The 27,576-nt window shown below is 47.5% G+C and overlaps 1 protein-coding gene across 1 annotated transcript in view; it reads left to right on the top strand.

The window, feature by feature from the left end:
• Positions 1–20,842, top strand: part of AARS2 (alanyl-tRNA synthetase 2, mitochondrial) — a 40,538-nt gene extending 19,696 nt beyond the window's left edge. Inside the window, exons 12-22 of the mRNA XM_015416925.1 lie at positions 2,436–2,605; positions 4,327–4,440; positions 8,177–8,317; positions 9,103–9,240; positions 9,833–9,942; positions 10,667–10,775; positions 15,242–15,364; positions 16,810–16,920; positions 18,686–18,769; positions 19,271–19,381; positions 20,302–20,842. Coding sequence (XP_015272411.1) covers positions 2,436–2,605; positions 4,327–4,440; positions 8,177–8,317; positions 9,103–9,240; positions 9,833–9,942; positions 10,667–10,775; positions 15,242–15,364; positions 16,810–16,920; positions 18,686–18,769; positions 19,271–19,381; positions 20,302–20,466 — 1,376 coding nt within the window. The 3' untranslated portion in view covers positions 20,467–20,842. The remainder of the gene's footprint in view (positions 1–2,435; positions 2,606–4,326; positions 4,441–8,176; positions 8,318–9,102; positions 9,241–9,832; positions 9,943–10,666; positions 10,776–15,241; positions 15,365–16,809; positions 16,921–18,685; positions 18,770–19,270; positions 19,382–20,301) is intronic.
• Positions 20,843–27,576: the final 6,734 nt, after the last annotated feature.

Below are 27,576 nucleotides of genomic sequence, written 5' to 3'. Positions count from 1 at the left end.
GGCAGGAGCTAGAACTAGAGACGGGAGCTCACTCCGTCATGCGGCACACATGGATCTCGAACTGTTGAACTACTGACCTTCCACAGCCTGCAGTTCAGTGTCTTAACCAACACAATCTGGAGGGTATAAGCTTTCAAAAATCAAAGCTTCCTTCATCAGGGACAAAAATCTTGTTGTTCTCTGAGGTGCTACTGGACTTCAGCTGTTCTACTGCAGACCAAAAGGGCTACGCTCTGAAACTATAAATACAGCTGTATCTAATTGTTCAATTCCTGCTAATGTCAGCTGGACACAGAGCAGAGAGACAACATACGGTAGAGTGTAGAGAAGCGGCAACTGATCTCATAATTGGTTTCTAGCAAAGTGTTTCCTAGTCCACTGTATTGTTTGTTGGAGGTCCTTGCTGTCTGCCTGATCTAGTTTTAAATTCTTTTAAAACTCCCACCTTGAATCTCGGTGAGGAAAGCAGGCTATAAATGAGCTAAATAAAATCAGGAAGGAAATCCCTTGGTTACTGTGTAAGTGTCATTATTGCAACAAGCCTCAAGGTGTCAGTGTTTTGTACATAGTGTAAAGTGGAGGTAGACTTGTCCCTTAACATAAGCTTGAATGAGTTCACATCAGTTTACATCTACCTTACGTGTTTCCAGTTTGCCCATCGTAGTTAAATACCCAGCTGACAAAAGGAAATGATACACTTGGAGAGACTGATCCATAATAGCTAGGGTTGCCAAGTCAACTTACCTTGGCGGCGGGGGAGCCTTGCTGGGCTCCGGGAGCTCACCGGGGATCGGGGCCACGCTCCTCCGATGATCGGGGCCACATCCCCAACGTGAGCGAGGTGGTTGGTGACGCAACCACGCTGCGCTTCGGGGGGCGGAGTTCCCCCCGGGGCCCGATTCCGAGTAGCGGAAATCGGGCCTCCAAAGCGGGGGGTTACCCGCCACCCGCCCCCACTTGGCAGCCCTAATAATAGCCAATCCACGATGGCACTTTCACACACAGTCAAGGAACGAGTATAGAAGACCTGAGCAAGGCTGTTCACGATAGGACGTTTTGGAGGACATTAATTCATAGGGTGTAGCCGTAAATAACTTGACAGCACTTAACACGCAGACATAAATACCTTGTGTCCTGCTTAGTGTACTTCTGAGGTAAGTTGGGTGACACAACCAGAGACGAAGCCTTCTTTGTTGTTATGAATGATACCTCAACCCTAGAAGTTCTCTTCCTTCCTACAAGTGGTTTGCCTGATGTCCAGTTTATTAAGCTTTAGGAACTAGTTAAAACTGTTATTTTCCCAGGCATTTCGCTGAATTCTTTTCTTTCCCTCTCACTCAACGGTTGCTGTGTATATATCTGAATTTTTAAATTAGAATTTAATGCACTGTTGTTGTTCTCTTAAAAATCTGCTCAGTTTTTAATTATGTGAGATTTTGCTTTTATTATTTGCTGCTGTTTAGATGGGATTTTTATGCTGAGATTTTCAACATTTTTATTGGTAATGTAGCTTACTGATTTTTGTTGTGAACCATCTCAGGCATTTTTCAATGAGGAAAGCGGTACATAAATACTTTAAATAAGCTGAAGTAGTAATTGTCATTCTTTTTTGTTGAATTTACTTTAGCAGCTTTATAGGCAGAGGATCCGCACATTTTGGTTAGCATATGTAGACAGCCAATATATGGGATTGGTAGTATCCTGCCTTCCCCCAGGGTCTTTTCTCTTGATATATCAAGCTTCACACCTTGGAGCACCTCCAGAGTGCATGGCCTTTGTATCCTTGGTGGTGGTGGGGGGGAGATAATCTCTGCTGTGAGACTGTACATTGGAAGCACATAGGCGAACTCCAGCCCTCCTGACTTTGGAGCTGGCAGATATGAGGCTTACCATTCTCATAGAGAGGACACTTTCCACAGACAGTATGGTGAGCGAATATATGGACTCCTGTTCATGTAGTCTCTCAGTACACTTAGCTGTGCACAGGACTGCATGTTTTAAAGTGCGCTCCCATTCAAATCAGAGGTACTTAAATGCACTTAGTAATGTGTAGGATTGCGATCAGTGCCACAAGATCTGTTGTCACAGGGGCTAGCAGACATCTAAACAAGACCATTATAGTTTATAAACAGGAAGAATGAGCACAGCTTAACCTGTAAAGGCTCCTTATCGGTCAACTAAAGAAAAAGCACACTAGGTCTTTGCTTATTTGAGCAAGGGGTCCCAGCTTTCCTGCATAGAAAATGGATCTAATAAAAATTACTAGAGTAGAATATAGGGGGAGATGGCAAAGGAATTGTCCCTTTTGCTGTTGTTCCTAGCCTTGGAAAGGTAGCGCAGCATAACTGTTTTGAGACTGAAGGTCTTCAGAAGGTCCCATTGAATTGGCCAGCCAGTGGACATGGCAAATGTGATACACTTCTTGCTTTCTGCAGTTTTCAATCCATGTCAAGCTACTGTTCTGGCACTGTATAAAGATGGATCTCTCCAGAAGGAAGTTGGTGGTGGACAGCGCTGTGGTGTCCTCCTGGACAGGACCTGCTTCTATGCCGAGAAGGGTGGCCAGGCATCTGATCAAGGCTACATGGTACATCTTGAACAGGAGGTAAGTTTCTTTACTGCCCAGGTGTGGAACTGACACCCCTTGCTGCATGTGTTCATAGGCTAGACAGGACCTTCTAGGAGTCTTAGTAGACCATGCACTGAACATGAGTTAGCAGTGTGGTGTGGTTCCTAAAAAGGCAAATGCGATTTTGGCTGTATCAAAATAGAAGTATAGTGTCCAGATCACGCAAAGTGATGGTACCACTTTACTCTGCTCTGGTTAGACCTCACCTAGAGTATTGTATTCAGTTTTGGGCACCACAATTTAAGAAGGATATAGACAAGCTGGAATGTGTCCAGAGGTGGGCAATGAAGATGGTGAGGTGTCTGGAGATGAAGTGTTATGAAGAAAGGTTGAAGGATAACCATCTTCAAGTACTTGAAGGGCTGTCATATAGAGGATGGTACAGAGTTGTTTTCTGTTGTCCCAGAAGGTTGTACCAGAACCAACGGGTTGAAATTAAATCAGAAGAGTTTTCGGGTAAACATTAGGAAGAACTTCCTGACAGTAAGAACTGTTCCTCAGTGGAACTGGCTTCCTCGGGAGGTGATGGGCTCTCCTTTGAAGGTTTTCGAACAGAGGCTAGATGGCCATCTGACAGCAATGCGGATTCTGTGAACTTAGGCAGATCATGAGAGGGAGGGCAGAAAGGGTTGCCTCAGTGCTTAGTTCTTGTGGCCCTTTCTTACACGCCCAGGGAAATGCTAATTGCCACTTTCCGGCCAGGAAGCAATTTTTCTCCAGGCTGGTTTGGCCAGGGATCCTGGAGGTTTTTTGTCATCTTCTGGGCATGGAACAGCGGTCACTGTGGGTGTGGAGGGGGAGGCATTTGTGAATTTCCTGCCTTGTGCAGGGGGTTGGACTAGATGATCCTGGAGGTCCCTTCCAACGCTATGATTCTGTGATTCTGTTCTTGAATGGGATTATCTATCTTGACTCCAGTCACTAAGCAACTTTGTTTGTATTGTCTTATTCCAGGACTTCTTGTGTTGTAGCCACTCTGTCTGGTAGAGATCAAAGCAAATGGGCAAAGATGTTGTTTGGCAAGAAGAATGGTGGGGGCTATTCTAATTTAGAAGAAACATTTACTGTGAAGTTGTTGCACCCTCATCAGTTCTGTAACGGAGTGAAATATTTCCTCTGTTCCCACAGCCCTGCCAGTCATCTTCTGTTTTAGGTGATACTGTTCCAGCCAAGGAAGACTGGGTGGAATTCTATCAGTAGAATTCATGCATGTCATCCCTTTCTGAGCCAAGCAAGTTACTCTTTGACTTCTCTTATGTACTTATCTTGTACTTAAGAGTAACCTGCTAATGGCCCATCCAGTCCAACACTCTTGTCACACAGTGGCCAAAAATACCAGGTGCCATCAGGAGGTCCACCAGTGGGTCCAGGACAGTAGAAGCATATGAGATACTAGATAGATGAGATAATTGCACCACTGCTGACTGAGAGACAGAATTTGTTGGTCATGAACCTGAAACGAACTGACTGGTATAGTGTTGATGCTGAATATAGGGAATCTGTTGATATGGGGGGGGGGGTCATCCCACCTTGTACATGGTCTACAGCTAATCTAGGAGTTGCTACATCTGGTAGATTGATAACTTTTAAAAGGTGTTAAAAGTGATTTGAATCCCCTGCATTATTCTCAAGACCTACTCCAAGAAGACAAGCACTCACCTGTGCTAAACCTTCCTTTTATCTGTCTCTGTTTTCAGGACATACTTTTTCCAGTGGTGTCTGTACAAGTTTCGGGTGGCTATGTGATCCATGAAGTGATAGTTTCTGAAACCTTGAAAGCTGGGGACCAAGTACAGCTCTTTGTAGATGAGGTAACAGTCCTTGCTGGGTGCTGTCTGGGAATTCCTGGGTCTGTGCTGTGCCTTGTGATTTTGCATATGCTGTGCGAAAAAGACCAAGTTTGATGGAAAGGTAATGAAAGAATGTTGCGCTCTAAAAGAAAGATAATTCCGGGTTCTAAGATCAGGGGTTCAGATTTTATGTCCCTTGGCTTTTGACTATTTTTCTTTCCACCACACTTCCTTTGCTGTTCTTAAGGAGCAGTAAGATGCTGCAGAAGATTAGAACAGTTCAAGTAATACAAGAATACAGATCCCCAAGAACTCTCTTTGGCATGATCCCATTGAAATTAATTGGAACAAGGTGTGCTAAACAGGGATGGGCATGAGCCGGCTCACAAACTAAAGTTCGTCATGAATTTTGGCTGGTTTGTGGTTCACAAAGCAAAGTTCATGGAAGGGTGATCGGCAGGAACATTCCACAAACTTTCATGTTGTTTGTGGCGATTCATGAATGGATACATTTCCAGACAGGCTGTCTCCGCTCAATTCAAATGTTTACAAAACTTCAAAGCAAGGAGGGGCAGAATTCTCCAGCCTTGGAAGTGCCAATAGGGGCCCTCCAAAGCTTAACAGGCACTGCTGGCTGCCAATAATCTAGTCTCTGTTCTGCTCTATGGGATCAGAATGCTATATATTCCCTCAGCTCAGCTTTACACCCTCTCTGCTCTTGGCACTTGGACAAAGAGGCAGGGAACTTGTTGAAAGCAGAGCACATTTATTTATTCCTGATTGTGAACCCCTCATCCCTGCTAGGGTTTGGGTGTTAGGTGGACTCAGGGCTCTGAGCCACCCTGCCTCTCTGCTCGCGCTGAGCAGAGGGACTTAGCTACTGGGTGCCCGGCTGAGTACCCACATTTATATCCTTCCACTCCTCCTGATTGTGAACACCTCTCCCCTGCTGGGTTTTAGGTATTGGGTAGACTCAGGGCTCTGATCCACCCTGTCACTCTGCTCACACCGAGCAGTAGGCCTTAGATTCTGGTACCGAGGACCCACAGTTTATACCCTCCCACCTCTCCTGATTGTGAACACCTCTGTGCCATGAGGGTGAAAGTGGGTGGAAAGGGTGCTTGTCATGGGGGGAAGAAGTCCTCCACCACCACCTGTACCCCAGACCCCGTCCCGGGGCACCAAACCCATCCTGCCAGACCACTGGTGCCCAGCCCTAGCAGGGCATCACCAGGGGTCTGGGTGCCTCCTTCCCCCGATCTGTTCCTGGGGCTCTCTACAGAGGCAACAGAGTTGTTAGCACTGCCCAGAGACACCAGCAGTTGCTAACACTCTTTGGAGAGGAGGACTCTGACAGCAGTGATTGGGGCGGGGGGGAGCACCCACCCCTTCCACATCACAACTCCCTGTTGCTGCTCTCGCTTCGAGTACACCCCTCTGTGGCTCCTTCCAGCCCAGTGCCAGAAAGCAGCTGCCCCTCCCAGCTTCTCCAGTCCTGGGGCCCCATTTCCAGCCCACAGTTTGGAAACATTTCTGCACCCGCAGGTGGCAGTGCCAGATGCACCACGCCCATGTCCAGAGGGGTGCACACACCCCAACACTTGCCCTCCTCTGTCCTCCGCAGGCACCTGCAAAGGGCGTACCCCAGTATGTTGCCACCAGATGAAAGCACGGTGGCCAGCTGGAGGAAGAAGAGGCCCACTCCCTCTCAGTAGGGAGAAGTGGAGGGGGAGCAGGAGGCCCCTCCAAGGAAGTCTCCCTGCACTCAGGGTGCCGTGGTCACCATCCAAGAGGTCATTGCCCCGGGGATGCCAACAGTGCTATCCAGAAGGGCTACGTGGAGGGCCCTTGAAGCAGTCAGTTGTCTCATCGATGAGATGTTTGCTGTGGATGGCCAGTCCTCCTCCATGGAGGACGTAGCCTTTCACCGGCTGCTGCAACATCTGGCTCCCCGGTACTCTGTCCCCTCGTGGAGGACCATGAGCTGATAAGTCTTGCCTGCCATGCACCGTTCCGCATGGGCAATGGGTAAGGCTCAGCCCTCCAGAGTGCAAGGCAGAACTCTGCACTTCACGGCAGACCTCCGGAGCCACCACCAGCAGAGCCATCTCTCCCTCAACACCCACGGGTGGCAACCCAAGGACCTCTCTGTCTGGACTGTCAGGGCACGGCCCAGCCCCCGAGAGGGGGACAGTCCTGCCACTAGGCTACAAAGCGGTTCTGCTCCATGCACAGGGGATGGATATAGACCACATGGCGCAAAACATCACCGTTGTGATACAGAATAGCTTGAGGGAGTGGGTGGGCGGCAGCAACATTGTCCCGCGGCTACATGGTCACTGACACCGGTGCCAACATGCTGGCAGTGGTGGAGGCTGTGCATCTCAAGGACATCGTCTGCATGGCGCACATGCTTCACCTGGTAGTGAAGGATGCTCTGGGGCTGGGGAGCATGGTCAAGGCTATCTGGGATGCTGCCACCCTTGAGATGCAGCCAGGGTGCCTGCCAAGCTGTCATTGTGGGGTAACTTTGGGGAGCCCCTGTCAAAACTCTGGGGGTGTCTGCCTTTCTGTCCTTCAGAACCAACCTTTGGAGAGTTTGGGGGGGGGGTGCTTGCCTTCCTTCAGTTGTCTGGCTGGGGGTGGGGTCTGCCCAAATGAAGTTTCCCTGTGGGTTTGGTGTCACTGGCTTGTTCCTGAGCCGATCCATAGACTGCAGCTGTCCATTCCAGAGGGAGCACTGGGGAGACCTTTTTTGGAGGGGGCAGTCCATAACTGGCACCCCAGAAATGTAATCTGCTCCCAACTTGAAGAGGCTGTAGACGAGCGGGTGGCAGGGTGAGGTTCCCTGTACATTTGGTGTGTGTAGCTTGCAGGGGGTCCATTCAATACCCTTTTGAACTTGTGCCTGACACTTGCCTGTCACTTTTCCTGGGGGCATCTTCTTTGGGGGGGGCATAACTCAGACCCCCTAAGTCCAATCTGCACATACCTTGGAGGGCCCATAGAGTATCATCAGGGGGAGGTCCCCTGCACGTTTGATGCCTCTAGCTGCACAGGGTCTGTTCTATACACTCCTGATCCTCCTGAACCTGCGCCTCATTTCCCCAGAAAGCACTTCCCTGGGGGCACCTTCTTGGGGGGGGGTGTAACTCGTACCCTGTAAATCCAGTCCTCACTGAACTTGGGAGGGCAGGTAGAGGAGAGTCAGCCAGAGATCCCCTGTGAGTTTGGTGTCTCTAGCTGCTGGGGAGGGGGGGCAATCTACCATGTCATGAACAGAACCCGTTTGTTTAGCCCCTAGAAGTTTGTGACAGTTCATGGCTTGCAAGCTGGGCACACCACAAACTGAACTGCATTTTCCCAGTTCGTGCCCATCCCTAGTGCTAAAGCAGATTTCTTAGTGTGGGTGTCCCATCTCCATACTTTGCAGCCCTCACTTGGGGGGGATTCAGTGAGATTTGAATGCTGAGTAAGCAAGCACAAGCATGAGCGGTCCTTAAGGCATTTTGGCTGTGCTACAGTGTGGGCTGGGAAGCTGAATTGCTAACCGAAAAACATATTTCATTTAAGAGCATAAGAAGATGGTCGGTGGTCTGACACAATTAGTCTTTTTTTCAGATGCAAGTTCGTATGCTCAAACAGTACTGTGATATTTTCTTCTTCAGTGCTCATGTTTCTTTTCCCTTTTGACTTGAAAATGCTGCAGTGTTCTCTGGCCTTCCCTTCCTACCCAGATCATTGCTTTTGCTTTCAGGCCCAGCGGCTGGCTTGCATGGTGAACCACACTGCCACCCACATGCTGAACTTTGCACTTTGCCAGGTCTTGGGCAATGGCGTAGAACAGCAGGGTTCCCACGTGACGGCTGGGCAACTACGGTTTGATGTCAGCACCAAGGTGACTGGGATCCCTAACCATCCCGTGCTGTAGCCGGGCAGGATGATGAAATCGGACTGCAGGGGGGAAGCCCAACATTTTCTCTCTTCCCTGGTGCCTTTGGACAGGACTCCCAAGTGTGCTATGAGCCCTTGACTCAGTGGAGCCCCCTCACAGTGGTGAAATTATCTGAGAATAGTTCTGTGAAGTGAATGCCCAGCTTGCTCTCTACAGTGGGTTCCTCCAAGGCTTATCGCATTTTAATCGTGGGTGAACCTATAAGCCTGACCATTCTCCATTCTAGAAGACTTCGCTTAGGAGGTTGGGAACAAGAGTGTTTGCCTCTGTGTGTGTGGCTTCCCCTCCCTCTGTATGAGTGAAGGGGGGAGAAGGGCTGTTTGCAGAAGGATACATTTCTATAATATGGAACTGTGGAGTCTTGTTTTGCAGTATAGCAATTGGTAATCCAAAGAGAAACAGTATTTGAGTACCTGCTTTAGTGGCTATCCTATTCCTCTTGGTAAAGTGGGTGAAAAAGCCTGGCTGATAAAGTCCTGCTAGGTTTATTTTATCCAAGAACATTGTGGGTGTTGAGGAATGAATCCTGTGAGTAACTTGGTTTAGGAGGTCACCGTGTCCATTTTATAGATGTGGGAACTAAGGCATGAAAACAGGACTAAGTGTCAAAACACCCAGAATGAGCCTCAGAGGCCTGCCGTCAGTTCTCTGAAGACCAAGGCCCTCTCACAAATGTTTTTTTCCTTGTCATTGAATGCCATATCGTTCTGACTGATGTCTTTTAACAGGCTCCTGTGAAGACTGAACAGTTGCAAGAAATAGAAGATGTGATCCAAGAAATAATAAAAAGGGATGAGCCGGTCTACACAGCAGAAGTCCCCATCCGGCTGACAAATGGTGTGCAGGGACTCCGGAAACTGGATGAAGTAAGACTGGGGGTGGGGTGCGACGATGACTGAAGCAGGTGCCTTGGCTGCAGGGGGTGGGTAGATTTCTGTGCCATTTTCAGACAAGTCTTTTATATTCCTGACCCATTCCTCTTTTTAATGTAAACGTCTAGTCCTTTTAGTGACAAATTTGGTGACAAACCTGCTAATATTGGAAGTAGTTAGAGATCAGTATGCTTTGAAACCATATCCAGTGCTATTCAAAGGGGACAGGTCTTTGCCTTTGTTGGTAACTCTTCACATATGGAGTCATCACGATAACTAGCCATGTTCTAGTTGGCCTCCATTTGCTTCCATCACACGCACTAGCTTTCACCCCTCGTACAGCCATGTCAGCACGTGGCTGCCAGCTGCTTCGGCAAGGCGTTGGTGAAAATGGGCTCCAGTGGATCCGGGGGGGGGGGGAAGCAGAGGAACTACCTCATCACACAAAGCATAAACTGCCAACCATCCATGATGATAAAGCAGTTCTGTACCCCTTCTGATCCAACCCTCTGGTCTGAGCAGCTGTGTACAGTGGGGCTTGAGAACTTTCAGCTGACCCAGGCTTCGTTTCCCCCGCCCCCCCCAGGTATACCCTGATCTGGCACGGGTGGTGTCTGTGGGAGTCCCAGTGGAGACAGTGCTGGCTCCAGAGTCTCAGGCTGCCATGTGTGCCTCTGTGGAGCTCTGCTGTGGAACGTAAGTGTTGTCCCCCCTTCTGGTTCCTTCCAAGTCAGAGATTTGGCAGATACGTTTTGTGGAATGACTGTAGCTTTCTCAGTGACCAGCCTTTTCCCAGATTCAAGGTGCAAGGACAGGACCCTGTTATACCATTCCACTGTGTACCCTGTCGTAAACCAACAAGGATTATAACTAGAGAGCTTTGCCTAGCAGTTACCGCATGAGTCATTGTGGGTGGGCTCTGTGGCCTCTGGAATAATACGGAGTGCAGCCTGCTGGTCTGGGAGGAGGCCAGTTTTTAAAAAATGCTCTCTAAGCAAAAAGTTATTGCTGAAGTGTGGGTTTTTGTTCTTGTTCCACCTCGGCTGTTCATCATAGCTTGTGCTCTGTGAATGAATTGCATGACCCGTATGGAATTCCAGGTAGCCTGAGCTTCGGTACGTACTCAGTCAAAACCCAGTTAGCACACTTGTGACATCTGTTGCCTGGTGGGATGCAGAAAGCATTTACAGAGCTGCTGCCTTTTTCTCCTTTCCATTCTTTGACTAGCAGTGGCTCCCCCAGGTGTCAGCTTAGAGGCCTTTCACAGCTCTGTCACTTTTAACTGGCAAGACAGCAGGGAGTGAACTTGAGATAAATGCAGAACATATGCCCTAAAGCGATGGCTCTTCTTTGAACCAAAAGAGTAGATTTAGTGGAGATGCTGACACATGCAGGTGCTTTCCCTTCTCCTCCTCTCCAGTCATCTTCAGCGTACAGGAGCCATAGAGGACCTCACTATCATCTCTGAGCGGCAGCTGGTCAAAGGGATCAGCCATATCATTGCAGTGACTGGAGAGCAAGCCAGGCAGGTAAGATCCATACACAGCTTGCTTGCCTTGGTCTGATGCTGCCAGAGCCCTGTAAACATTCCCATGGGCCTCGTGATGCTTTTATTATTCAAAGGCCCTATATAGCCTGCAGGTAACTCTGTGATCTCTTCCTCCTTCCCTAATGCTCCTTGGTCTTCCTCACCCATTGCCTACATTTGGTGGTTCTTCAATCCTGATCTAGCATTAGAACTGCCAGAACACAGGGCCTCTTGTTGCCCTGCACCTTCCAAATTCTGCATCAAAGAATTGTCATTTCTACAACTCAGAATCAGTTCTGCAAACTTGCCTTGTTTGCAAAATCATTCATTGTTGCTAGGCCTGAGATTATTGGGGGGGGGCATTCTTGAGGTACTGTAATATAATACAGTCAGAGGGGGGATGAAAGCAAATCCTCATTGTGGGGACAAGCTATACAAGGTGTTACTGTTTCATTGCCTGATCCTGGAAAGCTCCTCTTGGGCTCTGTCTACTTCTGACTATCAAATAGAATTATCCCAATGTTTTCTAAGCTCATTTTCTGAGAGTCTCACTATCTTGGGTGGGATGTAATGAGTCACTGATGGATCTTTTACAGCATTTCCCCCCCCCAGCAGGAATTGTGCTGCTTCGCACGATATTCAGATTCCCTTCTTGATCAGAGTCACAGCTTTTAATGTACTACTGGTCCCATGTGCGTCTGTTACTCTGGTCTCATTAATGCCTTCCTCACCCTTCAGCCCTCTGTGATGATTCTTCCGCTCTGGCTTTTGCTAAGTGGTCATCTCAGCTAAAGGTCTAGCCCAGTTACTAACAGTAAAAAGGTCCTGGGAACTTCAGCACCTGCATTATCAGCTGCCTTCCCTTAGGCTGAAATGGAGAGGAAGATCCTGTTCACCGGGTGTATTCTGCCCTGGCACTTCGGCTGTTTGTCTAGTCTTCTCCAGTGCAGTTACATTTCTGAGAGGACTCTGCCTGCCACAGAGGAGCGAAGACGTCGGGGCAGCCTTGTCCGGTCAGCTGCAAGCATTGACCCGAGGCAGCCTCCTGTCAGTGCTTCATGTTCACCTGCAGTTTCCTTTTGTGTTCAGCTCCGAAAGGGAGTGGCTGTCACTTGAGGCCACATTTGCTAAGCAGATGAGGCAGCATCTCTAAATAGAGGAAGAAAGAGGTGGAGGGTGGGCCTCTCCTATACCTTTTATCAGGGCTTTTTTTTGTAGAAAAAGCCCAGCAGGAACTCATTAGCATAATAGGCCACACCCAATAGCATAAACTCATTAGTATATTAGGCCACACCCTAACAGCACAACTCATTAGCATATTAGGCCACACCCCCATGTTACCAGAAGTGTGGTCATCCAGCCACACCCACCTTTTGCTTCTTATTCTGTTTACTTTGTTTATTGTCAAAACCCAGGGGTTTTTTTGTAGCAGGAACTTCTTTGCATGTTAGGCCACACACCCCTAATGTAGCCAGTCCTAATGAGTTTCTGCTGTTGGGTGTGGCCTATTATGCTAATTAGTTCCTGCTGGGCGTGGCCAACTCGGGAGCCAGCAGTTCCTGTGCGTTCCTGCCCAAAAATAGCCCTGCCTTTTATAAGGTTATAGGGAGTTTAGCGCACATAGCTTCTCTCACTCCTACATGACAGGCTGTGTCTGTCACAGCTCCCTGTTCTGTGTACCTGTTAAATTTAGCAGAGCCCTGTGTTTCCTTTCATGTGGTTACCCTTGAGTCGAATCAGGAAGATGAATGTGGGTAATTGAAAAACTGAACTGGGTCCCATGTTTCAGGGTTTGTTTAAAGGTGGGTCTTGTATAAACAGTGACAGGACTGTACGTGCTGACAGGTCTGTAGATGGATGTACTGATTTGTGAATGAGCCAAGGTAGGCAGCAAGGGGGTGCAGTTTGAACCAGTTGGAGTTTGTATATGTAATGCAGTTGTAACTGCATGCATGAACAGGTTTTGGTACCTCAGGACCTGAATTTGTATTGTGTAAACCATTTCCTGAGTTCTGAAATGGCTTCTGAAGTAAAAGGCAGAATGTCCTTCTTTGTACTTTTCAATGCCACCTCTCCATCAAACCATAGTGACTACAAAAGAAATGAAGGCAAATGCACAGGATTATTCTGTGTGAGCATACACAGGATCCTTAAAATATAGCAAATGCTTATAATAGCCTATTAACTTGGGGGTTGTTTTCATTTTTTTTGAAAGAGCTGAAGCATAGGGCTTCCAGGCTGAGCAGTTGCTGTCTTCTGCATATTATACAAATGGAAGCCTTGTTGACTTTCCCTGTCCTCTGAATTTATAGCTCAGTGGCATAGTTTCTGCATGCCCAAAGACTTGAAAATATTTGCATACCATAGAACTGGAGAGGGTGGTGGACTGGCTGTCTTCCAGTGCAGGGTAATTTGCAGCCTAGCAGCCAGGAACAGGATTGAGATTAGCTTTGCACTGTTGTCAGAAACTGATCTCATGATTACTCAATGAACAGATCATGGAGCTCACCACAAAATAAATCTGGGGCTATTATCATACTGTCCTTAGTATGTTTTATCCTTGCACAAAATGGCCTTTTGTGGAAAGAGGCCACTCTTAGGAAGTCTGTTTGGGGGCAGATTGCTGCACGTTGCTCTTTGCTGTCTCGTTATGTCCAATTAAAAGCTGCCCTAGAGGTCATAATAGGCATTCCTACAATCTCTAGACTTTGACATATTGGAACAAAATGTTATCTTCAGCACAAGCTTCTGATAGCTGTCTGTCAAACGGTGAGTTAGAGTGAACAGAAATGACACACATGAAGCTACTCTATACGGAAATAGACCACTGGTCCATCAAGGTCAGTGTTGGGTGCTTTGACTGGCAGCAGCTCTCCCAAGTCTCAGGCCAAGGTCTTTCTTATAACCTGCTACCTGAGCCCTTTAACTGGAGAGGCTGAGGATGGAGCCTGAGACCTTCTGCATGCCGAGCAGATCCTCCACCACTGAGCATGGCTCCTGGGTTGGAAGCTTCAGGGTGTTAATCACAGGGCTCGGATCCTAAGCAGTCAGAGAGAGGTCACACAAAGGCAGTCCCCCTCCGCCAAAGGTCCTTCCGTAGATTAGTGGTCCCTCAGGGAAAACATAGAAGGCAGAATGGGTGTCTGCAGCAGGAGGAGGAAATCGGCAAAAATCACCCTCCCTCCCTCCATAAACTGAGAAGCCGCTGCTGCTGCTGCATCAGCAGAACAGCTCCTTAGGATTCAAGCTTTACTGATTCCTTGATCAGGTTCAAATATTTCAGCTGAGTCTTATGGACTCTCTAATGGCCATCTCCAGGGCCAGACCAGCTTCTCCACCACTTGCTTCATCCACTTGCTATTTCCTCGTCCCTCCCTGATGCTGCAAAGCTGAACTGAATCTCTTGTGCACAGGCCCATAGCCACAGGGGGGCATTTGAGAGCAATGCCCCGGGCAAATTAGCCTTGCCCCATCACAGCCCATTCCTCCCAGTCCCCCCTCTCCCCTCCCCATCCCTCCTGAGCCCGCGTGAGCTGCTGAGTCTCTTTTTCGTCCGTCTTGCTCTCCAAAGTGGAATGGGGAGAGGTGGAAGGCCAGCTGCGCAGGCAGGCCATTCATTCCTGTCCACACAGGCACAGTGAGGGGCTCGGGTGGCAATTCCCTCCTGGCTGCACAGGCTCAGTGAAGTGCCTGGGCAGGCCCGCCTGGGCGTTACCACAACCAATTCCTCGACTTCCTTTCCCAGACTACTTTCCTGTCTCCATGGCTCTCTGGGCTAGGCTGCTTCTCTATGGGTTGTGCACCATTAACATCTCTTTGTGTTATAGATGGTCACAATTCTCCCTCCTATGCATATTGCAAGAGTTCTTTTCCTTATAAAATATGGTAACCCTAAGGGTGTCCTGGGGGAATCACTTGGACAGCCTGGCTGTAGCCCAGATGAGCTAGCAAAGAGGAAGAAGAAGGACAAAAAGCTCTTTTCCCACGATGATTTCCCTCCAGGGTTCTTTGCCTCACCACATCAGCAAGCACAGATTCCCACTGATCTCTCGCAAGAATTCTTAGGGTTGCACTGAAAAAACTGGCATTTATTTTTTAACTGGGTGGTCCACATGGCCTTCTGAATCAACTGTGACACTTTAATTTCAGTGTGATGCAGAGCATTTTCTGACTGGCTCCCATTTCCTTGGCTTCTTACTTCGGATGTTTGATCAGTGGCGATAACCATGCAGAAATATTTTTTCCTTCAGCCTCCTAAATATCTTTTTAAAACCCAGTCCAGGAACTGTATGACACGAGACTCTGGCCCCTAAAACAACCACACTTTGGTGTCTTGCGTCTGAGAACTCTCCCATCCTTAAAGGTTAAGCTCCCCGAGTCATGAATAAACCCTCTTGCCCTTTGTATCTCTTCTCCTGTTATAAATCTTTTCTCCTGAAAGTCTTTCGCTCTTTATTGCTCTTCTAGGCTCGGGAAGTTGGCCAGTCTTTGGCGAAGGAAGTGGAGTCCCTCTCTGTGCGAGTGAAGCAGGGAGGGGCCTCTCTAGTTGGTGCACAGAGACTCTCCAGGGAGGTGGGCCTTCTGATCGATGTGAGTATTCCCTGTGCCTTCTCTCCAAAGGGACCCAAGGAAGCTTTTACACATGTTGTTGCATGACCATGTTCTCTGCCCCAGTCTAGTTGCCGCAGAAGGCTTATATTCTTTGATCTTTGTTGTATGAAATAACAACAAGAACACACACACACCCGTAGAGACATTTACAACACAATCCTATACAGAGAGCCAGTTTGGTGTCATGGTTAAGTGCGTGGACTCTAATCTGGGAGAAACGGGTTTGGTTCCCCACTCCTCCACTTGCACCTGCTGATGTGACCTTGGGTCAGTCACAAGCTCTGGCACAGCTGTCCTTGAAAAAGAGCAGTTTCTGTCAAGAGTTCTCTCAGCCCCACCCACCTCACAGGGTGTCTTTTGTGGGGAGGGGAAGGGAAAGGAGTTTGTAAACCGCTCTGAGACTCCAAGTGAAGGGCGGGGTATAAATCCAATCTCTTCTCTTCCTCTTCTTCTTTAAGTCTAATGGTCTAAGCCCTCTAATGGCCTAAGCCCATTGGTTTCAAAGAATTTAGAGTGGACTAGTTCTGCATAGTGTTGCATTGTTAGTTAACCTACTAGTGGGCAGCATCTACCCGACTGAAGCTTTCACTGCTACCTCTGGTAAGAGGGGCAGGGTGGCTGCTTTTGGACTGGGTGCTCTTGGTCATTTAATCCACAGTGAAGCCTGAGCTCAGGTTGGCCTGCTGAATGCACTCACCCTGGTTGGCTAGCTGGTCAGACTATGTGCATCCCTCCTAGGGCCTTTTCTCCTCTGCCCTCTGACTCCCGCCGACTTTCTCTGCCACCTTCTCCCTTGATGAAGCCAAATGGGTGGCCAAGCAACAGGACCAGTCTGGCAGGGAAGATGACAGCATCGCCCCCATTACAGGATGACTGGAGAGCTTGCACGCCACCAGGTGTCATTGAGTTGGTTCTCATAAAGGTGCAATTACATGGATTATGTTCTTGGCTTTTTAGATTTTACTTTTGAACCAACACAGCTGGAAACTGGTGGTGTTACAACCCGCCATTGTGTCCAAAGTGGCCCTGCTCAAGGAAAACTTTATTCACTATTTGGGGGGGGGGGCTCCAGTCCTCTAGTCAGAGGAGTTAGAATCCCCCTCTTCTTTTGTTTCCATTCCCCCACCTATGCAGCTATCTGGTAGAATACTAAAATGGTATCAAACAGTGTTCCCTCTAAGCTGAGTTAGTGTGAGCTGGCTCACAGTTTTTTTTAGCCTCCGGCTCACACATTTTTGTCTTAGCTCAGGAAGGATGGCTCCAGAGCAAAGTAATTTATGCAGCAGCCCAATCGCTCGCTCACAACTTTAATGCCAGTAGCTCACAAAGCAGAATTTTTGCTCACAAGGCTCCACAGCTTAGAGGGAGCATTGGTATCAAGTACCCAGGGAGAACATACTTAGGTACTTGGTTTTGTTTCCTAGATGGTGGAGAATGCCACAATGCCACAGGGGCTGAAAAGGGAACTGCACGCCACTCTCAAAGCTCTGCAGCGAGCAGCCAATTCTGCCATCAGAAAACGGGAAACCAAATTGGTAAGGATCCAGCAGCAGACCTATCCTGTGTAGTAAAAGTGCAACAAGCAACCATGCATAGAAAGCATGTATTTATTATGGAGTGTGGCTTTTCTGTGCAGAAGAACAGTGGTAGTCAATTATATGAGCTAATGCTCTGGAGGTTTGTGCACCTTATGACCAATGGAGTTCTGAGCTGGAATTTCTGTTAATGATTCAGAAGCAGCCAAAATCCTTTAGCTAAGTCAAAAATATGCTAATTTTGGTAGTAATTAACAAGTCTTCACCAAATGGGCATATCATAGGAAACAAAATTCTGATGTACCGCCCTACAATTCAGCCATAGTCTGTTGTGATATTATGCAAAACCCTCACCTGCATGGAATAACTATGCAGACAGAGCACAAGGCTACACGGGAAATCAGTGAGAGAAGCAGAAATGGAAGTCTGGGTTTCCAGCCAGCCTGTTGCTCCTTTCTTCTATACCTTATTCTACTGTGGGCTGAGTTGCTGCTAGATCTGATGGTCTGTGAAATATTTCTGGCCACCCTGTTTTCATTATTTTTTTCCTACCTCTTATTACAGGAATCTTGTTTATAGGAAAACCTGGGCCAGGAGCCAAAGTGCTGTTTTTAGGGCACCCAAGAGCTGTGTGCTAGTCCACTGGAATTTTTGACTCCCCCTTCCTTTGAACAACAACTCTCCATGCCCATCACAAACTGCACTTGCAACTCCCCTCCGCTTCAAAAGTAATTTGCCACATGTGTGAGACTGTTGGTCAAGAAGTATGTCCAAATGCCCCATGGGGTGAATGGAACCACTTTGAATCCTGGCCTTAATTAACTTAAAACTTGGGGCTGCTCATACTTATGTTGGGAGAAGTTTTTTTTTTTTAATTACCAACAACTGATTTTCAACTTAGCATTAAACTGTGTGTATTACAGAAAGAAAAGTGATTTCGTGTAAAATGAAAACTAGAGTAGGATAGTTAACGATGGAGTGATCTGAGCACTGGAGCTTTTTGCAGACACCACCACCATGATCTCAAACCGCAAGCATGAGGGTTAGAAAGTTGTTCTTTTTAATGAGCGGTGAAATGTAGATATAGGAAGAGTTGAGCCAATAATCAGTCTTAATCATGATCTTACTTGGATTGCAGATTCATTCAAGGAGCTGTATGTCCTGGATCCTGAATTCTCCTGTGCACTCTCTCCCTAGATATCTCTCCACACAGTTTCATAGATCTGGATAAATGCTGGGCTATATATTTATGGCACTCCTACTGTGCCTTGACACTAGAAAGTCCTCAGAGCAGCTAACAAGTTACAGTCTATAAACGTATTAAAACAAATCAACATTATAAGGAAGGTGACAGCACATCAGCATCAAAATATAAAGTTTGAAACCATCAGCAGGAGAAAGACAGCTTTAAAAATTCCAGTTGACTCACAGAAATTAATTGCTGCCACAGGCTTGGGTAAAACAGACAGACTTGGTTTGGTGCTTAAATCCCAACAGTGAAGCCGCAGAAGACAGGAATGGCATTGCCAGGACACCAGGACAGAGCAGTCTCCAACTCCAATAGGCCTTTACTTATCCTCTCAATGTAGAGACACCCAGGAAGACCTTGTTGGAAGAGTTACCTGGTGTGAATCCTGTGGGCAGGAGGAAGGTTTTTTTTGGCCACCATTTAAAGTGGTGATGTAGGCACGATCTTCCCTTCCCTGTCACACAGTGACAGTTTCCCTGCATTCAGCAACACACTGTCTATCTTCCGCTCTTGCAGGCTGCAGAGAAGGTGCCTGACCTGCTGGCAAAGCATTCCAACCAGCCAGTCATAATTGATACCATCCCTGTTGAGTCGCCCTCGGTAAGTTTACCAGGTGTGCATTTCCATTTAAATAGAGCTAGTCTGGATTAGCATACTGTGATGAGGAGGTTTGACCATCCCATAGGAGAAGGCAGTGGGTGGATCTGAGCTCTCTTGAGGAGGTAAGAATGTTGGAAGGCTGCAGTGGAACACACACAAATCTGAGCAAGTGGCGCATGCGCTCTAGAGGTGGGCTGGATGTGGCTCTGACCCCTTTGCAGAAGAGTGCCTTCCTTTCCTGTCAAGCTGCTTGCCTGGGTACTCAGCATCCTGATAATCAGCATTGCCTTTTTTGTCTGCTGCTGAGTGTAACTGGTACTACCCTTCCTTTAGTGCACCACAAAAGCCTCAGAAACACCAAGATGCATTTTAAAGAGTCAGCCAGGTTATTCAGATGCTTAAATTTCATAATCCAAATTGTTTTGCAGGGTTCTGAGGGCTGTGAGTTTTAATGCTGTAAACTTAAGAAGGTTAACTTTGTCTTCTCCATACTCTCCCCAGATCCTGATGAAAGTGGTCAACCAGCTGTGTGACAAAGTACCAGGAGCCTCAGTCATGTTGCTCAGCCCACAAGCTTCTGGCCAGGTTTTCTGTGCTTGCCAGGTACCCAAGGTAAGATGGATTCTACCTGCTCTTCATTTCCAAAGGTTTAATAGCACACTTTTTTTCTGTGAATAAGAGAGAGTAGGATACTGGAACATTAGAGAAAGATTCATTCAGCCCATTTGAGAACGCAAGTTTTGGTCTGTGGCTCACTCTTAGTCCAGTATCTAAAAACGACCACATACCATCACTGCCACTGCAGGTTGGAGGAACCAACAGGAAGCCCAGCAACTTCTTGGTGGCATTTACTGGGCAAGGTCCAGAACTGAGGCTTTCCCTAGATCTTTGTTGGAACCAGGAGTGGACCATAGTGGGCTATGTTTAACACTGCACCTGAAGCCCCAAATTGAAGCAGTTTTGCAGCAAGGAGCATCATAGAGGCTGGAATAAAATGGCCACAGAGGGTGAGGACAGCCATAGAAAAAGACAGCTCTGGACAGAACAGCTAAGCCACATGCTCTGATTAAAAGCACTGCCGGCCTGCCTATTCTTTGGTTTTGAGCTTTCATAACATTCATGTATCATTTCAGTCGTGAGGATTAAAAATATGTTTGGTGTTCAAAGGAAATCTTATGTTTCAGGGTGAAAATGTAAATTCGGCATTTGTGCAAAGAGCCTATAGGTGTATATAATGTGCACAGTTCATCACCTTTTATGAGACTTTGCATCTGTGATGCTGCAAACAAAACAGGAGCTTGAGGGACAAGAGCGCCAAGATATAGGAACATAATGGCAGCCATGCTGTACTAGACCAATAGTCAATGTAGTTGACTATCCCTTTCCCTTCAACAGCCAACCAGATAATCCCAGAAGACTTTCAACCACACTGGCTCTCAGTATACGAAGGACTGAAGCCAGGGTGTTTACAGCTGCTCTTTGCAGCCTGAAGTCCAGTTAACTTCTATCTTTCCTTCCCTCTCTCTCACCAGAGTTCGTTGCCAGTGTTTTCTGCTGCAGATTGGGCCCTGGCTGTCTGTACTCTAATGGGAGGCAAGGCAGGTGGTTCTGAAGTTGTAGCCAGGGGCTCTGGGAACACCAGTGACTTGCAGCCGGTCCTAACTGCAGCTCTGGAATATGCAAAGAACAAACTCTGACGTCTGCCTATGTGACCAAAGGAATGCGAAGGACACCAAGACAGGACAGTCCTTTGACTGATCGGGACACACTGGAGAGAAGCACACAATTGCTCAGCTAATCCTGTTGGTGGTGTTGGCACCATCGAGTTATTCTGGACTGCAGTTTTCTGCTGGAATGTCTTGGTGTCAGCATGGTACCCATGTGTCTACACAGAGATTGCTGCCCATCTCAATTTGCACACATGAGGATTGTGTTGGGAAAAGAGAAGGTGTGTTTTGTCCTACAAGTATAAAGGAAGGTTGCGGACAGTGACATGGCTTTCTTACACTGCAGGGATGATGACACCCTGGAGAGAAATGAAGGACTATAGAGCACTACCATGCCGATAATAAAGAACAGTCGAAAGATGTCTGCCTGTGGGGTTATTTTTGTTACCCAGCAGAGTGAGGCAGGAGATCTCGGTCTCTGAAAACCGGTTCTCAGTGTGGTAAGCTAGAATCTGGAACATGAGCTTAAGTTTGTTTATGGAGAAAGAAATCCTAATTAGTTCCATGGACTTTACTCTGAGGCAGGTGTGTATAGGATTTCTGTATTTACACTGTATTTCCTGTGAAATATTTTAACTGATCATTCGTCCCCTCATTGACAGCACAGAGCTTGGGAACAGGAGTTAAACAGCTGATCCACACAAAGCACTTTTCCTTGTTGTTTGCTAGTGCAAGTTGGCTTCCAAACCCTGAATTTTGTCGTCATTTCTCCAGAATCTTGAGTGTTCCTTTGCTCTGCAACGATAAGACTTTTGTTTGTCTGTTCACCGCTGCTTCATTCACAAACCCAGCAGCCAGTCACTACCATAGTGGGTTATCTTATATGATACAAAGTGAGATCTGGTGCCTCTGGACTCATGAAGGCATTGCCTGCAGCTCTCGTCCCAGCAACCATCAGAGGGCAGGACTGTGGCAGGCAATAACACAACCCATGGCTGTAATGAAGCCTCTGTTGCTCACCTTTTCATTTGTACGGAACATAAGATATGTGCACTGCTAGAGAGTGTATAATGTACATAAAAACCAACGTTTGCTTGCTGTGTCTATGAGTCCTGTGCTCACTGTGCTGGATGCTACAGGCATGAATATAATCAAATGTCCCAAAGAGTGTATGAATTTATTTTTAGGTGACAGCTGCCAAGTGGTCAAAACAGAGACTTTGAGAAAGTGGGAGAGAATTTTTTAACGGGATAAGAATGTATGGTCATTCAAACTAGCTACACGCCTGCTTATGAGTATTGGACGAGCTGTTGGTAGCATGGCTGAGTGAGTTCGGGCTGACTGCATTCCCCCTCTTTGGTTCAGTTCCCGCTCACGGTTGCTACAAGCCAGTAAATGTTTTGCCAAGGACAGCCCTTCTAAGGCAAGATCCACATGATTAACTGCCTGCCCTTGGTTTTGTTGGCTAGTGAGGAGAAGTGCATGAGTGCCTGGCAGCCCCATTATGGTCTGCCAAAGACCACACAGGGGTGTGACTAGGAGAAGGAGGGATTAATGGGATGAAGGGCAATTGTGGCCCCTGCCACACGGGGGTGGGGAAAGCACGGGCAAAGTGCAGCTTTTGAAAGCCGCACCAAAAGAGACACGTGGCAGCGGGATCACATAGATCCCCTGAGCCGCTGCGCAGTTCCTCCCCGGCACTATCAGATGCCGGGGGAAAGCCACTGAAAAAAGAGCGCGGCAGCCTAACTGCGCATGTGTGCGCATGCGCAGTTCAGCCGGGAGCCTGGATTGCTCCGGATGACAGGCGCGCCAGCGATCCCACAGCCACACTTGATGCGGCATTCCAGGTAAGTCCTCCTCTGTAGGTGGTTCTTTTTTGCAGCGGGTTTTCCAGCTTTAGGGATGGATCAGGGACGGGTGCGTGCCACTTCCCAGATGTTGCGGTGAGATCGTGCCCGTTTGCTGCACCCCCAATCCGTCCCTCTCCCGGGCCAAAACCTTCCGTGTGACCGGGACCTGTAATTAGCAAATGTGTGTCTGCCTATCTGCAGGCTCTCCAAGCTCAGGCTGGAAATACCATGTTGACTCATAAAAGCACATCTGCAGAATTAACCTCTATCATGGTTTTACTGCTGTGGCCTGATGACAGCTTCTAGCTGTTCAACAAATGACTTTCCTAAGGGCAAAAGGGCTGGCAACTGTTAAGTGACTTTAATATGTTAGGGCAGGAAGTCCTCAGGAGGGGCCAATGACCCTTCCCTGAAGGGAGAGCAAGCTGTTCATTTGCAGCTCTCTGCTTCCCAGAACCACCCCTGCGATACCGGCACTGGAGGCCAGAAGACGGCCCCAGTCTCCCGGATGGCAGAAACTAATCGTGATTCCCTGTGCATATAGCTTGCCACTGGTAAAGACTGATAGCACTGAGGAGAGCATCCAGCCCCTTCTATCTCGGCACCCAAAGGATATTCAGCAATTTCAGTCCAATAGAAAATCAAGCTAGCACTTTCTCAAGGCGTGATTGTAAAACACTCTGCAGGCTGCTTCAGGATGCCATTCAATGTTACAGCAGAGCCTTGGGATCTTTGTAATGATTTCTTCTTTCTTCCTGCCTCAGATCAGTGCTGGCACACTGGAAAGTGATGGAAGCTGATATCCAGTTGACCTCTTCCTGTCTCCAAACATAGAACTAGTTTTACTGTGGCTCATGCCTTCTTTGTTGATGTCCTAAAAAGAAGGGGGGTTTCTGTATTAGCATGCTATCTTCTTCCAATATTGAACAAAGTTTGAGTCCATTGGCTCCTTTAAGACCCACGAAGTTTTAGTCAAGGTATGAGCTTTCGTGTGCATATACCTTGAATAAAACTACGTTGGTCTCAAAGGTGCCACTGGACTCAAACTTTGTTTTACTGCTTCAGACCAACACGGCTACCCTGGATCTTTCTTCCAGTATAGTTGTACTTGAATGTAACAAAGAAAGAACTTCAGGGGATCTTGTGTGCAGTACACTGAACAAGGCTGAGAAGTAGTTATTCCTCCTACAATTTCTACTTCCATCACCAGGAAGTGTAGTTTATGGTATTTCAATTACGTCTCCTGGCTTGAGCACCTTGGATCGCATACTGGTCATAGTAATCTGCAGATCTACAAACACCCACCAGAAATGACTACTTCTGTGTAGGACAATAACTTTTTACTAGCTAATCCATAATGGGATAGTAACTTTATTGTAGCAAAATCCCATCAAGTCTTAAATTGTTCTGTAGAAAGCCAGTTTTGGTGGTGATTATAGCATCAACAAAACCTGCATCTAATGATGTCCCCAAGTGCCTTACTTAAATATGACACTGGCGATTAGCAAACCACCCACTCGTTTTAGTGTCTGGCATGGCTGCCATCTTGTCTGAATTGCAAATTGCAAGCCAGCAGAATGACCACACAAGCCACCAGTCTCTGCCATGTTAAGGTAGTGCATGCATTAAGCAAATCTGTCAAAAGAAAAAACCCAACAGCCACAGGGACCGCTTGCACGGGTGGATTTTTCTTGTGGCTAGTGTCACATTTCATTACTATGTGTGTCTTTCAAGAAGCTACAAAATCACTATTGGCTCTATTGTATCTTTTTGTCCTGTAAATTCTTCCCATGTCTCTTGTTATCTACAATTAATGGCTTATTTCCAGGAATTACGTAGACACATTCTGTGAATCCTGTTTAATCTTGAAGACAGCAAATTACAATTATAGGGACTTCCTCATTTACCCCTTGAACACTGAAACAAAGCTGAGGCTGTGTCATTGCATCAGGCCTCCAGAATCACCCAAATATAAAGGAAAATCCTAGATTGCGTCACAAGGTTAGCTAGACATATAGAGTGTGCTTGCTGTAGCCTGTCTGTGTAGTTCCTAAGAGCTGTTTTACTAATGTCTATATGAATTCCTTGGCAGTTTCTTAATGTGATGATTAAGTGGTTGCCGAGGAAGGTGCCAAGGTCCCCCAGGAACACTGGTCTAGTTTCACCGAGTGGGGGAAATGCAAGGCTCTGGACAGGATTGTTTTATACCTTAACTGGTCCCCCCCTCCCCCCCAGGGCAGGCTGAACTGTTAAATTCTAAGTGAATGTGAAATATGTGATACTGCACACTGACCTGCAGCATGAGGCCTCTGCTAATGGAGAAGGTGTAGGTAAAACCATCCTGACTCCTCTGGACATCCACCGGAGGCTGAAGTGGGGGTAGCAGGAGAGACTGTGGTGGCCTCCGTGAGCCTTCAAACTTGGCCTGTCTCTTTTGGAGGAGCAGCCGATTTCTCAACACTGCAGAGACAACAGAGAAGGTTTGATTTATCCAGGCTGCTTCTGACCTCTTGTTATCCATGATGGTGGTGTGGAAGGGGCCATATTTCCATTGTAGGAATGCCTACGAGCCTTACATGCATGTCATCCCAGGTTAAATGGGTGGCATCTATGGTTAGAAGGACCTCAGCTTGTACATTTGGGAAAGCCATTGGAGACCCTCTGATGGTACTGGGCTAGTTGGACCAATGGCCTGAGTTTCATACCTTTTTCTTTCCCCATCTAATTGTGCCCAACTTATGGCAACCTTGTAAGGTTTTCAGGGCAAGAGACATTCAGGGTGGTTTGCCGTTGCCTGCCTCTGCATAGTGACCCTGGACTTCCTTGGTGGTCTCCCATCCAAATACTGACCAGGGCCAAATCCACTTAGCTTTTGAGATCTGAGTACCAGGCTCAGAACTGAACCATGTGACATCCGCTTGGGCACCTCCCTCCATCAGATAAAATGCCATTGACAACAACTCTTTGGGTGCAGTTCTCCAACCAGTTCCCTATCCCCCTAACCCATCAAAACATCGTAGAGAACCCTGTCAAAAGCTTTACTGAAATTCAGGTAAACAACATCAATGGTATTCCCACAATACAGTAAGCTTGTCACTCGATCAAAGAAGGAAACAAGGTTGGTCTTGAAGGATCTATTGGGGCAAAACTGTGCAGATTCCCCTGAATCACCAAGTTGTTCTTTTGATTCTCACAGATTGATCCAGTATTTTCCCGGGGACCGAGGTTAGATTGACTGGCCTGTACTTTCCTGGTTCATCCACCCTTTCTTTTTTGAAGATCAGAATAACGTTCGCCCTCCTCCAGCCTTGTGACATATCTCCCATCCTTGAAGAGGTCTTGAAGATGGTGGACAAGGGCTCTGCAAGCTCTTTGAGCACTCAGGTGCACACCATCTGGCCCAGGGGATTTGTACTTCTCCAGTGCAGCCATGTGTCTCTCAACACCTCTGTCCATGTCAACCAGCAGCCCAGACACTATGCCTTGGCTACTGCTATCTCTACAGGAGCCTGTTCCCATCTTCAAAGGGAAAAAAACAGGCAAAATAGGCATTGAGTTTTTCTTCTGTCCTTGTCAGAGTTTTTCCGTTTTCACCGAAAAGTGGACCTATGGCCTCTTTTACCTTGCGTTTGCTTCTCACGTATCTGAAGAGGCTTTTCTTGTTGTAATGAACCTCCCTGGCTAACCTCAGCTCACTGAGTTTTAGCCTGTCTGATGGCTGACCTACATTGCCTGGCAACCCTCAGATACTCTTCTTTAGAGGTGTGTCCTTGCCTCCATTTCTTGGACATTCCCTTTTTCTTCCTTAGCTCTGTTCATCCATTGTAGCTTCTTGTGGATTCCCTACCATGTTCTGCCTTGTTGGGAAAGTGATGGCTTGAGCTTGGAAGAGTTCTTGTTTTAGGGGAGCCCACCCTTCACCTGCTCCTTCCCGCTCCAGCATTCTTGCCCTTGGAATCACTCTCATCATGCCTCTGAGCTCATTAAAGCCTGTCCATCTAAAATCTAGCACACATGTTAGTAATTCTAGGAGGACAGGGTCACTTCCCCCTGAAGTCCCCATCACCTTCACCCCACCTACCAACTCTTGCCTGTTGATTAATATTGACTATGGCCAAGCCCCTTGTAGTTTCCTCCACCATTTGCAAAAGGAAGTTGCACGACTCTGGACACTGAGAGTCTGTCTCCCAGCACACATCAAGGATACTCTTGTCAAGCTGCTCAAGGAAGGCAGCATCCGCCTCCTCCCCCGGTGTCATTTTGGTGGCTCGAGTGGTTAAGATGCTGAACTGCAGGCTGTGGAAGGTCAGTAGTTCAGCAGTTCGAGACCCGAGTGTGCCGCATGACGGAGTGAGCTCCCGTCTCTAGTTCCAGCTCCTGCCAACCTAGCAGTTTGAAAGCAAGAAATTGCAAGTAGATAAATAGGGACCACTTTGGTGGGAAGGTAACAGCATTCCGTGCGCCTTGGTGTTTAGTCATGCCGGCCACATGACCACGGAAACGTCTTCGGACAGCGCTGGCTCTTCGGCTTTGAAACGGAGATGAGCACCGCAACCCAAGAGTCGGACTCGACTGGCTTTCGAGCAAGGGAACCTTTACCTTTACTTTAGCAAAAGGTATTACATGGATTTAAAATCTTCTTGACCAGCCAATGAATCCCAGTTAACCTGATCTAATGCTTAGAAGGAGGAATGCAATGAGAAGCAGTAGAAAGAATGTCAGGATCTTTAGATAAGCAATAAAGGAAGTCAGCAGGACCGCGTTTAGGCAAATGGTAGCAATCCTTTTTTCGTATGAGGGTACAGACATCCGTACACAAAGCGAGTCATTTCCACTTGCGAGAACACTGAACAAGAAGCAGCATTTTTTTTTCTTCCTGCTGCTGCCCCCCTGGAGAGTCAAGAGAGCAAACTTTGGTCAAGGTATCTTGCATCCAATTCGGCTGGAAAGTTCAGAAGCCAAACTGAGGCTGGGCAAGCTTTTAGATCCTCAGGCAGCTTGTTTATTTCTCAAATCCCAATTTTTGCAAAAGCAACTTTACAATTAAAACAACGTCATGCATCTGTCTGCTTGGCAGATGTGATCCTAACATGGGATCATGGAGGCTCTTCCATATACAAGCTTTAAAAGTTGGATGAAGAATGTCACCAGAGGTTGGATCCAGCAATCTGCCAGTCGAAGATGCCGATGGAGACAGATCTTTCCCTTGTCCCCCTAACCCCAGAAGTCTTTTACAACCCTGGGAAGATTTATTCCCGGGGGTGCAGGGCCCACATAGACTAGGCTA

This window comes from Gekko japonicus, unplaced genomic scaffold (genome assembly GCF_001447785.1).
Source record: "Gekko japonicus isolate JY-2015 unplaced genomic scaffold, Gekko_japonicus_V1.1 scaffold342, whole genome shotgun sequence".
NCBI classification, from domain to species: domain Eukaryota; kingdom Metazoa; phylum Chordata; class Lepidosauria; order Squamata; family Gekkonidae; genus Gekko; species Gekko japonicus.
Note: the sequence above shows the minus strand (reverse complement) of the source record. Positions and strands in the feature narration are given on the sequence as shown.